Genomic DNA, 17,372 nt, shown 5'->3' with positions numbered 1-17,372 from the left:
GTGGTAATCTGAACAGATGAGTGCGGCTAATTTTGGAACAATATAATACATGTTAGTCCTTTCCTTGGAACTCCTTCTTTAATACAGACTGTACAATGCAAGTCACATAGTCATATTTATTATTAATTTGGCTTACTAAAAATGTATTCATCATTTGAAGGTCTCCATGGATTAAAAAAAAAAAAGGAATACATTATATGATCCTGTCAGAAAGAGAAAGCATTTGATTTCACATAGGCAGAAACAAATCCATAGAGCCAAACAGGCTTAAAACATTCTCTCTATTCTCCATTCTCTGCAATTCAAACATAAGCAGGAGTGGTCTTGCCTTGGCTCACATGAAGAAAGTAACCAGTAGCTAAAGTATCTGGTTTCCTATATTCCTACTTTTGAGATTCATAACCCAGGTTTTAAGTTACAGTCAGAGAAACAATCTTAAAGCTGGTTCTAGAAATTAAATGCAATATAGCATGTTCTGAACTAGGCCAACAGTACCTTGGATTTACTCTATGCAACCAGAGTCTCTTTACATTTATAGTAATCTTTTAAGTCGAAAGTGGGATGAAAAAAGGTCACATTTCTGTAACCGAAGATTGTTCTTTGTATACAGAGAGGCAAAAAGAACATGATGGTAAAGATAGACTCAAATCAGACTTTCTGGGTTCAGTCCTCGCTTCATGACTGTCTGTGTGACATTGGGCAAATTACTTAACTTCCCAGGCTTTGGTGTTCTCAGTTGTGATATAATAATTGGACATACCTTACTGGGACGTTGTGAAGCTTGGAGAAGCACTCTGTGATGCTCGCAGTATTGTGTCAGGCACATTTTAAGCTCTCAATAAATGCTAGGTAGTGTTTATGTTACATCAGAGTCCTCACATCACAGCTGACAGAAACCCCAGCTCACACTGCTCAAAAAGTAAAAGGAAATCATTGGCCAGTGATTATCAAGCATGGCTTTACCCAGATAACTCACATCGTATCAAGGCCCTGGACTCTCCTGGGCTCTCTTCTCTGTATTGGCTTCATTTTGAGACTCCATGCAGTTGGCCTCCCTCACTAGCTTCCACTGTGGTTCTCTTGGACATTACAATACATGTCAGTCCCTCCTCCTTGCACCACACGGTCTGGGAGAGGAAAAAATGTCCTCCTCTTCCAGCAGTCCACCCAGCGCCCTGGGCCTGGTTCTCCTCATTCTGATGACATCATTTGCCCATCCTGAGCCAATGGCCTTGGCCGGCCAGGGAGGTGAGATACGTTGGCTTACTTAAGATAATCAGAACATACCCTGGTCCTGAAGGTAGTATTGCCCCAAAGGAAATCCAGATATTGTAGTTCTAAAGGAATGGTGAGTGGAGGTTGGACAGCAACACATGCGTGGGTCAGCTCAGCATTGTTCACAGCTGATGGTACAACAAACATGGTGAGGTAAGTATCATCACTTCCATTGTGTCTGAACTTCCTGGTAGAATTTTATGACTGTTGACCTTAAGCTTGGTGTGAATCACTCATGGAAAATCTTTGGGAAGTATAATTTGGGCTGTGGGTAAAATTTATAATAAAATATAGTAAAAGTCCTTAAACATAAAATAACTGCGAGCCCATGACTGACATAAATATGATAGGAATTACAACAGTCACCAGAAATAAGTCTGCAATAGTACAGCATTCCATTGACATTAACTATGGGAAATAATTGCTCATTAAACACGGAGTCTCTTGGAACTGAATGAAAAGCCTTACCATGAAGGATAGCACTTAACCTGACTTAACAGTCTACTGTCACCTGCTTCCTTTTGTGTGTAATGGTGAGCACCACAGAATCATAGTTCAAAAATGTCCAAGACATTATATGAAGCATGATGCAGATGAAGGACAAGTAACATTCATTTGAATACATGAGATTAACTTGTCTGTCATAAATTTAACATTAATGCACATAGGGGCTCTTTGGAAAACAGCTTGGAACGTTCCAGTCAGTTTCCTGGAAATGGTTGAAGGACTTGCACTGGGATGATATCTAAGCTCTCCCAGGCATATCCTCTGTGCTTAGGGACCAGCCTCTTTTCGTGGTAATCACCCTCACATTGCCACTGAGCGATTTCACTTTCTGTCATAAGGGAGAAGCCGCTCTCTGAGGCTGCTCAAGGCAGAAAAGTTCTGACTGAGTTTAACGTCTGGAACTCCTCAGTCCTCTGCCAGATCCCCTTGGATTCCTTTCCCCATGACTGTTAAGAGTTTTGCCTCCAACAGCCTTCACCTGAGACTCTGTTTAGAAAACTGCTCCCAGGGGCGCCTGGGTGGCTCAGTCGTTAAGCGTCTGCCTTCCTCAGGGCGTGATCCCAGAGTCCTGGGATCAAGTCCCGCATCGGGCTCCCTGCCCCACTGGGAGCCTGCTTCTTCCTCTCCCACTCCCCCTGCTTGTGTTCCCTCTCTCGCTGGCTGTCTCTGTGTCAAATAAATAAATAAAATCTTTAAAAAAAATAAAAGAAAACTGCTCCCAGGCTACCGTAACAGAGAGTCAGAAGCTCCTAGAAGCTTACGTACCACCTACCACAAGGCAACCCTTTGCCAGTAACTCATAGATGGGGAGTCTGAAAACACAGTTCCCTTACTGAGAGTGGTGGGGGCGGGGGGGGGGTGCTCCAAGGAATTAGTCACACTCTACAGCTTCCCAGCCAGATCAGCCTATCCCCTTGCCTGGCTTCCTCCCCTTCCCTGTCCTTTTTCCTGGTCACCCCTTCCCTGGTCTATCCTGGGAGCAATTCTTAACAAGTCATGTGCGTGAGAATCCTCACCTCAGAGTGAACTTCTGGGGAACCCAACATAGCTTCGTGTCTTTAATCCATGTCATCCTTCTCTGCCAAGAAAAAGATGACACGTAGACGCACATATGTGTCTCTGACCCATGTAGACGCATATACGTGTCTCTGACACAGATAGAGGAAAGCCCTCAGATTCAGCCTTCTTTGGACGCCATGCCTTCCAGAAATGGGGACAGCAGGTGCAACACACTCTGTAGGCCGCCTCCCGTTCATTCGTGGCTCACCCTCAGGCTGAGCTGGGCTCTGGGTGGTGGATTAGCAGCCCACTTCGAGAAGCGTCGCTTCATTTTCAGTCTCCTGTCTCAGCCACTTCAAGGCAGCAGTCACTCCATCAGCTGCAGCTAGAGTCTGAGCAGCCTTGGAGACCTGATGTTTCCTTGTAGATTATCCAGCCGAGGAGGTGAAGTGTAAGCTACAGGGACCAACTTCCTTAGCGACAGCAGATCAGAATTAACAGTCCTTCAGCGTTCGGAAATACCGACATCCCTTTGCAGTGGGAATACTGGAAAGACACAGCGCCTTATTTCTTATTGACTCTGTGTTCGAGAACGCCCCCTTGGCACCTGCCTTTGTTTTTGCTAGGGCTTATGGCACTAAGCCAGGGAGGCGGCTGGTGCGGACCGAGGAAGAACTCGAGCTGTCAAGTGTGCTGTAAAGTAGTTTCGCAGCATAACTTCCGTTTCACTGCGTGACATGAGATTGTTTATTAGCTGTAACTCGTTATCTTTCTGAAAGGCATGTGAGGTAGTTAGACGAGAAGGGTTTGTCGGTATGAATTGCCTTTCATGTCTTCCCAGAAGGTGCTATTATAAAAACAAGGAGCTTTGAAAATCAACAGCGAGCTCGAGTGTTTTCCAGGGAAATCTCTGCTCTGCCTTCGGGCAGAGAGTCAATGCAAGTTCCTGTGAAATGATTACGGAGCTAAAAGGCTCTCTCTCTGTTTGGCGGTTTGGGCAGACTTTGGTCTATAATTTATTACCCCCGCCTTAGACCTGAAAATGTACTAGGAGCTCTGCTTCCGACTCCGATGTAATGTGGAATCTCTCTTTTCAAAAAGCAGAAGATAATGGGGGTTACCTGATGATGCCAGCCCCCTGCTCAGTCAGATACCCCCCCCCCAGTTCCCTACTGCTTTTGCGTAGGGTTTGAATAAATCCTAACCCGTCACCCTGGCACGCAGTGCTCCCCAATATGGCCCCGCCTTATTGTCAGTGCTCTACCTGTATCCCCAGTTTCGTGCATGTGTGGCTCCCCATGGCTTTCACTCACACCAGTCAACCCTGCCGATCTTTGTAGGAGAGGAGCCCTCAGGCTGCTGGTGTGGGCTCGGTCTATGGACATGAAAAGCTGGAATAGCCCGAGTATTTAAGTGTTCTGGGGGGGAGGGCAGAGCCCTGGATGGGTAACCAATGGCTGAAGGAGCGTCACCAACACGCTCATTGCCTTGTCTCCGGTTGAGACAGCTCTCGGAGATGTGATCTGTCTTGTCTGCAAAGCTCCCCGGTGGGCCTGAGAAAAACTTACTCACCACAAAACCTGGCCTGATATCACAGCCTTGTTAAACCTCCTTCAGTTCGGGGTCCCACTGCCCCACTCCCCTTCCTAATAATACACACTAAGATAAATTCGTGTCTTAGGGTCTTTTGGACAACCCAGAGTAGAAACCTCGTTTTCATCTTCCTTGCTGTTACCTCCCTTCACACGCACCTCTAATCACACCTGGCTCCCTGCCAGCTTTTAAACACATTTTATACAGTTTCCACTGTATTTTGCTCATCCTGTTTTCTTAGCCCAGACTGACCTTCTTTCCATTCCCTCTTTATCAGTCATCATATCTGCCATCCTTTAAGCACCAGGCAAAGGCCACCTCTTTATCCCAACCTCAATGATTCTCTCTCTTCCCACAGTAGTTTCTTTGTACCTGTATTGGAGCAATTGTCATCCTTTGTCTGAACTGAGCTTACAATAGCAGATCAGTTCATAAAGCCACAGAAATCACACACATACAAACGAACGCGCACCCCCAGCGCATTTCTTAATCATTTATTTTAACTTAAAACAAATGTGCATTGATTTTCAAGTCTTTTAATACAGGGGTAATTCCTTTTGTTTGAGTATCATTTCAGTGATTAGAATTCTATTCTATCTTTCTGGCATAAATTCTGACCCTAGTGCATTCTATTCAGTAGTTTCTCATTTGAGCTTTTCTAAAATGGAGTGAGAACCTGAGAATGCTTTCAAAGTAAACCAAATATAAAAGCTTTCTAAATATTCATGATTGCCTTCTAATCTTTTATAGCTTCGAGCCCAAATGTAATCCAATAGCAGATTTATTTTCAAATACTTAGTTCTTTGAAAGTATTTGGCTTAATTTTTATAGCAGTAGCTGTCTCTTTGCACTCTTCAGTTTACTGATATGAAATTATATAGTTAGAACCACAGACATGCCTGGCATAAAGAACCTGGGAGATGAATGTAGCTGGCTTTTGATGAGCGCACAGTTCATCGGATGAGTCGAATAAGGGCAGATTTATAGAGCTTCGATTGGATTTATGTCTCTTGGGTAGACTGAAAACTCAGTAGGGTCTGTGTCTTATGTGTCCCTGCAGCACTTAGCAAAATGCTTTCAAAGCATTACTACAAGAAGGCACCCCATATGTGTTGGTAGGATTGAATGAGTTGAATTGAATTGAATTCTACCTTCGTCGGAGCAAAAAAGGCGGTTGAATGATGTAAAATGGTGGTACATCAGGAGATGACGATGCCTTGGAATTTCCTTGCAAGAATACCCAAACTATCCCAAGACATTAGCTGTGTACAGACTGCAAGATGGCTCCCTCCCTTGAATTTCTTTTGTATGTGATTGTAATGCTACAAGGCTTCATCTTTATTCTTTTCTACCCTCACAAGATTTCAAGACTGTATTTATAGAAAGTCACCAGTATGTTTTAAGTAATTTAAGCTAAATACCAATGGAACATTAATAAATCCCAATATTGCATGCTTTAACTTCTAATATACTTTATGTTAGTATGTGACACCTGCACACATCACTTTTTCCTACCAACATATTTTCCCATCGAAAGCTCTCCACCGAAAGCAAATAGAGCCTGCATTGCTTAGCTATTATATAGAAAACTACTCTAAACCTTAGCGGCTTAAAACAACAATTTAGTATTGCTCCTGATTCTGTGGGGTGACTAGACTCACCTAGATGGTTCTCATCGAAGATCTCTCGCGTGGTTGCAGCCCGATGGTAGACTGCGGCTGAAGTCGTAGGAAGGCTTGACTGGGCTGGTTGTTCAAGTTGGCTGTCTCACGCTTATTATTAGCTGCCAACTGGGAATTCAGCTAGGACTGCCAACCAGAGCACCGAAAGGTGGCTTCCTTCTTGGCTTGGGCCTCAACACCATGGGTTCTCGGAGGGCACGTCCCGAGGTTATTCATTCTAAGAGAGGAAGTAGAAGGTGTTAATCTTAGTCTTGGGGCCCAGAAACTGGCCCATTGTCACTTGTGCCATGGTCTACTGGTCAAACCAATCACAAAGTCCACTCACATCCAAAGAGTAAGAATAAATACCCCACCTCTCATTGGCTATAGCATCAAAAAAGCAATGACCTCTTTAATTTGCTATAATGTCCATTATAACTTTCCATTTGTGACATTCACATAAAGTAAAATTTACTGAACCTGTCAAAACAACAAGAAAAGCCCTTTTACAAGGCCTGTGACTTAAATAGATTAAATATTAGTCTGTTTCACTGTCTAATCTCATGTTTGCCCCTGGTAAGAAGGTTGAATAAAATACTTAAAATGATTTTCCCACCTTTACTGATAAGTTTTATCACCACCAAGAGGAAAGTCGGGCAAGGATTCCTTTTCCTGGTAATGGTCTCAGTCGTCTTTGCTGAGGCTTGAACAGCCTCTGGCTTCACTGTTTGAGTTTGGGGGTTTCTGAATTCTTTTGATCTGCCCTCTCAGAAGTCAGCCGTTCAGCCCTTGAGTCAGCACCCAGGAGCCAGGTTCCTGAAGGAAAGGCCTAAGAAAATATACTACTTTTCTTACACCATTTATTAAAAGTCATTTGAATTGACTCAATGGCAACAAGGAGCCTTACAGAACAAAGGCTCTGGGTATGTGTCCACATTGAATTTTTGAACTGAAACTTTTGGTTTTGAGATGATTACAGATCCACATTCAATTATAAGAAATAATACAGAGATATCTCATGTACCCTTTACCTAGTTTCTCCCAATGGTAGCATCTTGCAAAGCTGTAGTGCAATGTCACAACCGGGGTGATGGCATCGATACCACCCACCCATCTTCTTCAGAGTTCCTCACTTCTCGTGTGTGTGTGTGTGTGTGTGTGTGTGTGTGTGTGTGTGTGTTTAGTTCTATGCAATTTTACCACACGCGTAGCTTTACCTACCACTACAGCCAAGATACAGAACAGTTCCATCATCGCCACACCCACTTCCCTTTTGACACCCCTCCCTAACTCCTAGCAACCACGAATCTGTTCTCCATATCTATTATTTTGTCACTTCAAGAATGTCATTTAAATGGAATTGTATTATGTATCCTTTTGAGCTGGCTTTTTCACTCAGCATAATTCTGTAGAGATCCATCCAAGTCGTACGTATTGCTAATTCATTCCTTTCTACTGCTGAGTAGTACTCCATGGTACGGCTGTACCACAGTGTGTTGCACCAGTCACCTCTTGAAGGTCATCTAGTTCATTTCCAGTTCAGGGCTATTCCAGATAAAGATGATATGAATACTTGTGTACAGGTTTTTATGTGGACATAATCTTTCATTTCTCCAGGATAAATGTTCAAAAGTACAGTTGCTGGGTTGTATGGTAGTTGTATGTTTAGTCTTATAAGAAAGTGCCAAACCATTTTCCAGAGTGACTACACCATTTTACATGCTCACCAGCAATGTTTGAGTGAACCAGTTTTTCCACATTGCATTTTTTTTTAAGTAGGCTCCACGCCCAGCATGGAGCTCAGTGTGGGACTTGAACTCACAACCCTGAGATCAAGACCAGAGCTGAGATCGAGTCAGATGCCTAACCGACTGAGCCACCCAGGTGCCCCTCCACATTGAATTTTAATCATGCAAATTACAAATATAGCTTTTAATCATTGGTGGCTAGGCAGCTCAATGTGAGTCAAGCATTACTGGCTATTTCCCCCTCTTGGTCACTTAGGAAAACCTTGAGACATCAGGAATAGACAGGGAGAGGTATCTTCTGGAGCTGTTCTCAGTGACATCTTTATTTGCGCCTCGTACCCCAAACTGTATGTTCAGTGATAGGTTCCGGTCCTCATTGCACCGCAGGCAGTCAGTAGCCACTGACTGACCACACGTGTGTCATATATCTTCTCTCAAATTCCTTTCACTTTAATGTGAAAAGTTATACACAAATACCTTCATAACGTTTTCCGGCCTCTCTCTCCTCGTACCTAAGGCATATCTTAAACCAGGAAGTGCTATCATAGTTGAATGGGAATGGATTGTCGTATTTAAGCCAGCAAGTAAATATGACAAGTCTATTCAAATGGGCTACAAAATAATAAACCAAGCATTCTCACTTTTTCTTTTCACCTGTCTCCCTTTGGCCAGGTGGAATTCGCTGCAGACATAGGCCTTCACTACAAAGGAGAGCTAACAGTTGTTTTACGTTACATCCCCCCAGAGGAGAACCTGATGCTTCCTCTAGAACAAGTTCAAGGTAGAGTAAAATCAGTGACTTTGACCAAGGACGGTCTGTGTCTAGACGTATTGGTTGGACGATGTTACTTGCATTACACAGATGAAAATGTAAAGGATTGGGTGTCACTGTCTTTGCAGAGCGTTGAGAAGTACATCCTACACATGGGGACGGGTGCAGGATCTTTACAAGTAAAGCACGAAGTTCATACTTAGCAAGCAGGCTTAATGGTGGTATTGGTTTCCCGGAAATCCCAGAGATACAGGATCTTCCCCAGGATAGAGTGGGGAGTCAGGGAGGGGTCCAGTCTGCTGAGAGGAGAGGTGTAAAAAGCTGCTGTATGGATTTATGACAGTCACAGTTACTCAGGGAGTCTTGAGGACGAAGTTGACCTGGAACACAAAATGTAAAGAAAAAATCCAGCTGGAGTCAACTTTTCAGTGCCTTTTGGCTTCCTACCATCAGCTAATCCAGGCAGCCTCCTCTGTCCTTCCATTCACTATCACCCTCTTCAGTGTGAGCCCGTGCAAGTCATTTACTGCCCCTCAGCCTCCGTTTCCTCACTTCGTAGGGATGTCGCAAGGATTAAATAGGTTCATTCCCGGAAAGCGCTTAAAGCAGCACTGAATGAAGGTGGTGGCGGTGGCCGTCACTCATGCTGCGCACATTTCATCAGAATAAAAATGTGATGTGGGGAGAGTTTTCTCTCAATCAAAAATTAGTTGTGCCTGGGCCATGTATAGCCCTTAGAGCTGGCCTTGCACAGTTCTAAGTGTATAAGACGAAAATACCCAAGAAAGAAGTTACGGAATTTTCTCTTTTGGAGTCTTGGCACTTCGGTGTGGCTTTCTCCGTCTCTCCGTCGCTATTTCTCACTGAGAGCAAGAATGTGGCTCAGGCGGCTCTCAGAGTCTTTTCCATTTTGTTCCTCTATACCCTGTAAAAAGATACTCCTTGTTGGGAAGTATTTGAAGTTTTACATTTATTTGCTCATTTTTTCCAATAAACACAAATGAAAGACCTCTCCAGAAGGAATCCGGTGGGATAGAAACATTCAAATAAATCCATGGAAAAATACACCATAAAGACCCAATTCAGTCAGCAAATGAAATAAATCTTGGCAGGTTTTCTTTGTGAATTTTGTTTTTTCTTTGTGAATTTTGAAATGGAACCCATGATCTCTCTCTTCCCTTCTATCCCTTTCCTTCCCACTTCCTCTTCCTTCCCTTCTTCCTCCCTCCCTCTCCATCTCTCTCTTTTTGATGGCTGATGCAGGAAAGAAGACCCTCAAAAGGGGAAAGAAGAAGGAGTCACCTGTAATCTCTGGAGGAATACTGGAAGTATTCATCAAAGAGGCAAAGAATTTGACAGCAGTGAAGTCAGGAGGCACTTCTGATAGCTTTGTGAAGGGGTAATTTTGTTCTAATTCATTTTAGAAGATACTTAAAGGGAGATGAGAGGATCTGTGACCCATAAGACAGTGGTGGTTGTGAGACTTCTATGTTCATCTTACTCTAAATGGACAAGGAAAGAGCTACCCATAAATGCTGGCTTTTAGATCTGAAACAACACAAGTCTAGAGGGGGCTGCTTGTTCTAGCTTTCCGCTTGCTTCCAGCATATCTCAGGATTTCCCATCATTCTCACCCTCAGTACTGGCAGATTTTCCCGTGAGATTCATTTCTCAAAGGAGGAGAAAATATGATTTTCTCTGTGTAATATATTTTTGTTGTGCTTTGTTATCATTTGGTACTGGCAATAAACAACAACAACAAAAATATTGGATCCTTGGTATTTTACTCTCTTAGGGGAAACTGTAAAAAGTCGAGATTTCAGAGCATCCTCCCCGGAGATACTGACTGGAGAGTGCTTTGGGGAAAGCATATTTCTTTTTTTCAGTTTTTTTCTTGTGATAGATTTCTAGTTTCATAGCATTGTGGTCAGAAGAGATGCATGGTATGATTTCAGTCTTCTCAAGTTTACTGAGGCCTGTTTTGTAGCCTAACATGTGATGTATTCTGGACAGTGTTCCATATGCACTTGAAAAGCATGTGTATGCTGCTGCTGTGGAATGAAACGCTCTGTATACATCTGTCATTTCCATCTGGTCTAACGTGTCATTCAAGGACACCTTTTCCTTACTGATTTTCTGCCAGGGTGCCTATCCATTGATGTAAGTAGGGTGTTAAAGGTCCCTGCTATTATGTTATCATTAATTTCTCCCTGTATGGCCATTAATATTTGTTTTAGGTATTCAGGTGTTCCAATATTGGATGCATAGATATTTACAATTGTTATACCCTCTCGTTGGATTGATCCTTTTATCATTATGTACTGCCCTTCTTTGTCTCTTGTTACAGTCTGTTTAATTAATTTATTTTTTAATTTAAATTCAATTAGCCAACTTATAGTACATCATTAGTTTCAGATGTAGTGTTCAGTGATGTATCCGTTGTGCATAACACCCAGTGCTCATCATATCACGTGTCCTCCTTAATGCCCATCACCAGATTACAGTCTGTTTTAAAGTCAATTTTGTCTGATATAAGTATTGCTATCCCAGCTGCTTTTTTTGTTTCCATTTGCATGGTAAGATTTTTTTCATCGCTTCACTTTCAGTCTTATATGGGTCTTTAGGTCTGACATGAGTCTCTCATATAGAGAGATGGATCTTGTGGTTTTTTTTAATCCATTCTGCCATCCTCTATCTTTTGGTTGGAGCATTTAGACCATTTATATTTAAAGTAATTATTGCAATGATGTGGATGGAACTAGAGGGTATCATGCTAAGTGAAATAAGTCAAGCAGAGAAAGACAATTATATGGCTTCACTCATATGTGGAATTTAAGAAACAAAACAGAGGATCATAGAAGGGAGGGAAAAATAAAATAAGACAAAATCAGAGAGGGAAACAAACCGTAAGAGACTCTTAACTAAGGAAACAAACCGAGGATTGCTGGAGGGGAGGTGGGTGTGGGGATGGGGTTACTGGGTGATGGGCATTATGGAAGGCCCTTGATGGAATGAGCGCTGGGTGTTATATGCAACTGATGGATCACTGAACTCTACCTCTAAAACTAATAATGCAGTGTATATTAATTAATTGAGTTTAACACAATTTAAAAAATAAAGTATTGATAGGTAGGTACTTATGCCATTTTGTTCATTGTTTGCTGGTTGTTTTTGCAGTTCTTCTCTGTTCCTTTGTTTTTCTCTTGCTCTCTTTCTTTGTGGTTGATGAGTTTCTGTGGTGTTATGTTTGGCTTCTTTTTCTTTATTTTTTGTATGTTGATTATAGGTTTTGGGCATGAGGTTAATTCTTTGAGTCAATGACATTACTATTCCTCTCATCAATCCTTCTTAAAAAAGTGTAATTGGCTCTACAAGAAAAAGAGTCAAAGCCTTTACCCTCACACATTCTAATTTTGATAAAGCCCAATAGTAAGGAGAAGCAGATATCTGGGGCTTTCCTACTGGTGAGTGTGTGGACCTGAGTCCTAGTTCATCTGTCCTTCATTCTTTCTCACAATAGTTTAAAGCACAGAAGAAATGATTTTTTGGATCTTGCCATTGCAATTTGCCTCACCAGCCCCACTATCCAGTTTCGGCCTCTTCCCCCCCCACTGTCTAGTAGGATGAGGGAATAGCTTCTTACCTATGGCCTCATTGTGGCCTTGCAGGGGTGACTTAACATTTTTTGAAACAGTTTTCACTTTATCATGTTGAACATTTACGAAGCAGAGATAATAAAGGACAGTATCTTTGTTCTATAATGAAAAAAAGGCCAGTAACTTTCTAGTAAATTATCTCGGTAATTACACTTAAATATTGAGCATATTTTAAAGGAACCTCAGATTTTTTTTAAGAGAGCATGAGAAAGGGGGCGCCTGGGTGGCTCAGTCGGTTGAGCACCCGACTCTTGGTTTTGACTCGAGTCATGATCTTGGGGTCCTGAGATCGAGCCCCACATAGGGTTCTGTGTTCAGCAGGGATTCTGCTTGAGATTCTCTCCCTCCCTCTCCTCCTCCTCCCCCACATGTTCACACTCTCTCTCCCTCCCCCCTTTCTTTCAAAATAAATAAATTTTTAAAAAGGAAAGAGAGCATGAGAAAACAAAGTTTTTTCTCTCACATGTAAAGAAAGACAAAAGGTAAAGCATCTAGAGCAGGTATGAAAGCATCATGATAATTAGGGACCCATATTTCTTCTATCTTGTTATGGTACCCCCCTCATGGGCCAAGATCACTGCTAGAGTTTCAGCTATCCTAACCAAATTCCAGCTGTCAGGACAATTCCCAGAAACTTCATGCAGAACCACTTTCTATATCCTTTGGGCTGGAACTTGGTACATGGCTATACTGGCTGCAGGGGAGGCTAGGAATGTAGTCTTTATTCTGGGCAATCTTGTCCTAAATTTAAAAAAATGGTGTTTTAAAGAATAAGGAGAGAATGAATATCGAGGGATAAGTTGTCTCTTCCTGGTATGTGAAATGAAATCTCAAGGGTTGCAATGTGTCTTCTTTATTGTAAGTACCTACTACAGGAGATACTTTCATTTCAAGACGAGGGAAGGACCAAAATAGGATTAGAAAGGAGAGTGTAGGCATTTCACTACTGTCCTACTTAAAATAAACAAAACGTTCCACTTAAAACTAGACTTAAGCATATAAGAACCTTGAAGAAAAACTCAAATACACACACACATGCAGCAAGAATTATGGGGAATTGAAATAACTACTCAAGGACGCCATTTTCTGTTTCACCGATCGCTTGATTGCATTTTCTCTTGCAGCTACCTGCTCCCAGATGATAGCAAAGCTACCAAGCACAAAACTCTGGTGATAAAGAAGAGTGTTAACCCTCAGTGGAATCATACGTTCATGTTCAGTGGCCTCAACCCCCAGGACATAAAGAATGTTTGCCTAGAACTTACCGTCTGGGACAAGGAGGCCTTCTCAAGCAACATCTTTCTGGGAGGAGTTCGTTTGAATTCTGGAACCGGTGAGGGACTTGAGGGACTTGGGGACCCTGAGATGGTCTGTGACTAGGCATGGGGCGGGAGAATGGTTCCTGCAAGTTAATATGTAGTAGATATTCATGTTGCTTCAGCTTAGCTGATTCCCGAAATTACCGCAGATGCTCCATTCCTTTAGCCAAGAATCTGCTCATTGTTAAAATAAAAATACTGCCACATAAGTTTATATCTTTTGGCTATAAGTTTAGGATATATAATGTTTATATTCAGTACTTCTATAAATATCACTTACACTTTAGGTGAATTTCAACTACTTTCATGGGTGTTATTTCAGGTTTTTCTCAGGAGAGGATCACTGAGACAGCACAGGCTTCTGATAGGGGAGAGAACTACTTCTAAGACCAACTTTACTTCATCCTTTTCTCAGATGACTCTCTGGTTGAATTGAAAGGAAATCATTGTCCCCCCTAAAAAATAACATCTAACGTTGTTCAAACAGATCGTGGAAACACGCCGCTGATGCCACAAGACACAACCACAACAGGGCGGATTGGAGGGAAATGACGGTGGCAGAGCACGTGTAGCCCCCTCCCCCAAGACCCTCATTATCCCATAACTTACGTCAGACATAGAGGGTCTGCAAGCACCGTGGTCAATACTCCTGTTAAGAACAACCCCAGCTCTGTGGTGCTGTGCTTAGTTATAAAGAGAGCCAAAAATATCTATACCCCTAAACCGAAAACTCCTCAGGTCAGAGTAGTGGCCTTGTTAAAAAAAGGAGAGCCTCAGAGCCCACTTCAGCCGGTTCTTATGTCATGTTAACTCAGCCCCGATGAGCCAGCTCTCTGACAAGCTACCAAAGCCGGGGAAGAAATGAGCCACGAGGGCCATCCTGATTTGTTTCTCATTATCTTGGCAGAAGAGAGTAGTGCCGACTGCAAAGGGAGTCTGTCGTTCTAGCACTTCTCACTAGATAGGGTAAGTGAAAGCAAGCCAGTGAAAGACTCTGCTCGATAAGGCCCCCTCAGAGGTTGAGAGGTGTCTTCAGGAAGATCAAAACATTTCATCTGTGAAGTGTAATGCTCCCTTGTCCTTTTCTTAGGTGTGAGCAATGGGAAGAATGTGGATTGGATGGACTCTCAGGGGGAGGAGCAACGTCTATGGCAGAAGATGGCGGACAATCCTGGGACTCCCGTCGAGGGTGTACTCATGCTCCGGGCCAGCATGGGGAAGTGTAGGCTCTGAAGGTACCAGTGTCCAAAGTGAGGCCTCCAGGCACTGTCTGGCTGCCGTTTCATCCCAGTATCGGTCTTGGGACCTGGGATTCTGCTTCCCTGCCATTTCTCCCCTGAGGGTATTGGGACACGTGGGGAGAGATGTCAGCGTTATGAACATTTAGGGCCCTGCCGAGTGTCTAAAAGAGCATGTACCTCTATGTGTCCAGGGCCAGGGCCTTTTTGATTGGCTGATAGAAAGCGTGGCACACTGTCCTGTCAACAGGCAAACTGTGCAATGATTCACAGGCTTTATACCATAAGGGAAATGGTACAAGCTTCTTTGAAACTACTGTTGAAATTTGGACTCCCTAAACTTTTTCTGTTAATGAGTTCTTTTGCATTTCCTAAAATGGTTTGAGGGATAAAGGGGCCACTCATAATGTAGATCACTTGAAGAGTAAGAAGGGACACTGACTACCTTTTCTCACCCTGGGAATTCCCATAATCCAAAAAAAAAAAGGCCTTGTGGAGATGGCTGCTTGGACAGGGGATGGCCCTGTTATTGTAACAAACTTGTGGATTTACCAGGTAAGTCTTCAGGATGAACGGACAGGTTTTTCTATGGTGACTGTATAATTTGTGATCTCTATCAGCCCACTTTTGAGAGTGAAGAGAACTAAATCTTTCTACCCGAATAACAGATGTAAACCAGGATCGATCTGGGAAAATTGAGATGTGGTGTCACCCTAGGCATGACCTAGCAATCAGAGAGCTCCACTGTAAACATTTTTTTTATAAAATATTTGAAGCCACTAACTACGAGGGAATAAGAACTAATGTACATGTTGAGCCCCTGCTTGTGTCACACCTACTGATATCCCGTTGGCCAAAGGAGTCATATGGCCAAGCGTCAAATCAAGAGGCAGGGAAATACACTCCGCTCACAGTGAAGCCCCGGCAAGGGTAAGGATGCAAGGAGGGAAGAAGAGTCCTGGCCAGTAGTTCAATCTACTGTACCTTCTGTTACCTGGGATTTCAGATTAGCTACCCAACTTAGGTGTAAAGGCGGTTGAAGCTGAAAGGTACCTCAGACCTGGTTCCTCATTTTGCATAATCCAAATCTGAAGGCCCAAGAGAGCTGAAATGACTTGCCCAAGATCATATAGAAGCTATGACTGTATCCAGACTTAAATCCAGGGTGTGATTATCGGCCAGTATTCTTTCCACTGTAACCTTTGGCATAATCTTATGCTTATCAGGGTGGACGAGAGGACACAGATGAAGGAAGGTGGAGCAGAGTCAGATTATTTCAGTATAAAGTACTGAAGTTCTTTCTACTAAAGTACTGAACTCCTTCTGGAGTTCTAGTCTAGCCCCTCAGCTCATTTTTTCACTTGAATTCATATAAAATCTTTGAAAGGATAGAAACTGAATTTTAGTGCTAAGAAAGCTAGAATCATCTTCAGGCTTATTCAAGCTAATTTTTCCATATTCTGAATTTCTTCTTGAATTTTAGAAACTGAATTAAGAATATATTTAGCATTATTCTTGGGAATAAGCAGTCCGTTTTCACTATTATTCAAAACTGGGCTAGTTCTCCAACATTGAAGTTATTGGTCTAGCATAGTTTAGTACATATGGAACATTCTTTTTTAAGCTCAACACTCATATCCCTATGCCACTCTTCTTAGAAACAAAAACTGTTAAGATCATCACTACTTCCTATATTGGAAAAATTGTCTTCAGACTTGATCTGACTCATTCTGTCTTCGGTGACATTTTTAGGGCACACGAGAGGGTGATGCTGGTGAAGTCTGGAGACCTCTCCAATGTAAACAAAATAAAGTAGTACAGTCTCTAATAATAAAAGTGGCAAAATAATAAATTCCAAAATTTATAGCTTGACCTCTAGATGAGCGTAAACTCTATGTGTTCAGACCTTTGCCACTTTTAGAGCAATTCTCTGTATTATGGCTTCATAAAATCCTGTATCTAACTGGGTATTTCCATAAGGCAAAAACCCAGGTATGCAGAAGTCCTGTGGTGTTGCTCTCAGAAAGAAAGGGCAAGTTGATCTTCAGGTCACTCTGTTTTACTAAGTATTGTGTAGAAGTACAAATATTTTAAAATATAGGTAATATCTGTGAATGGCACAAAATTTCAATAGTTCAAAATTGTGAAAAGCCTACCTTCTTTCTCTTCCATAGCAGAAATGATTGATAGCCTCATTCTTATGGCTAGAGGGTATTACGTTATAGGGATATAGCAAATTTGTTTAACCACGCCTATCAAATGCCACCTTAAATATGGTTAACTCCGCTATCTATATTTGGTGGCTTTTCTGAGCAAACTTTTCTTTCAAACACCAGCACTTTCACATTCAAAATGAGACATGTGTATTATGCAGCCATTCCACTTTTGAGTATTTATCCTACAGAGACAGATACAGATGTGAGAAATGAGCACGTATGAAGTATTTATTGCAAAAGCTAGGAAACGATGCAATGGTCCGTCGGTAGAGGCCTGCTGTGATATCATATATGCCTACTTTCTCTGTTTCATTAGTTGCTCCCTCTGCTTCTCTGCTAAAGATCGTTCAGTGATAAACACTGGACTCTTCAGTGCTTGATCTTTCTT

The 17,372-nt window shown here is 42.4% G+C and overlaps 1 protein-coding gene across 1 annotated transcript in view; it reads left to right on the top strand.

Moving 5' to 3' along the window:
- SYTL5 (synaptotagmin like 5) overlaps positions 1–16,102 on the top strand; it is a 133,735-nt gene extending 117,633 nt beyond the window's left edge. The window contains exons 14-17 of the mRNA XM_087859445.1: positions 8,456–8,564; positions 9,819–9,954; positions 13,336–13,544; positions 14,621–16,102. Of these exons, the coding sequence (XP_087715571.1) occupies positions 8,456–8,564; positions 9,819–9,954; positions 13,336–13,544; positions 14,621–14,763 (597 nt within the window). The 3' untranslated portion in view covers positions 14,764–16,102. The remainder of the gene's footprint in view (positions 1–8,455; positions 8,565–9,818; positions 9,955–13,335; positions 13,545–14,620) is intronic.
- Positions 16,103–17,372: the final 1,270 nt, after the last annotated feature.

The sequence above is a fragment of the Ursus americanus genome, chromosome X, assembly GCF_024610735.1.
Source record: "Ursus americanus isolate L20-20 chromosome X, mUrsAme1.1.p, whole genome shotgun sequence".
In the NCBI taxonomy this organism is placed as follows: domain Eukaryota; kingdom Metazoa; phylum Chordata; class Mammalia; order Carnivora; family Ursidae; genus Ursus; species Ursus americanus.
This window is presented reverse-complemented; position numbering and strand designations above follow the sequence as displayed.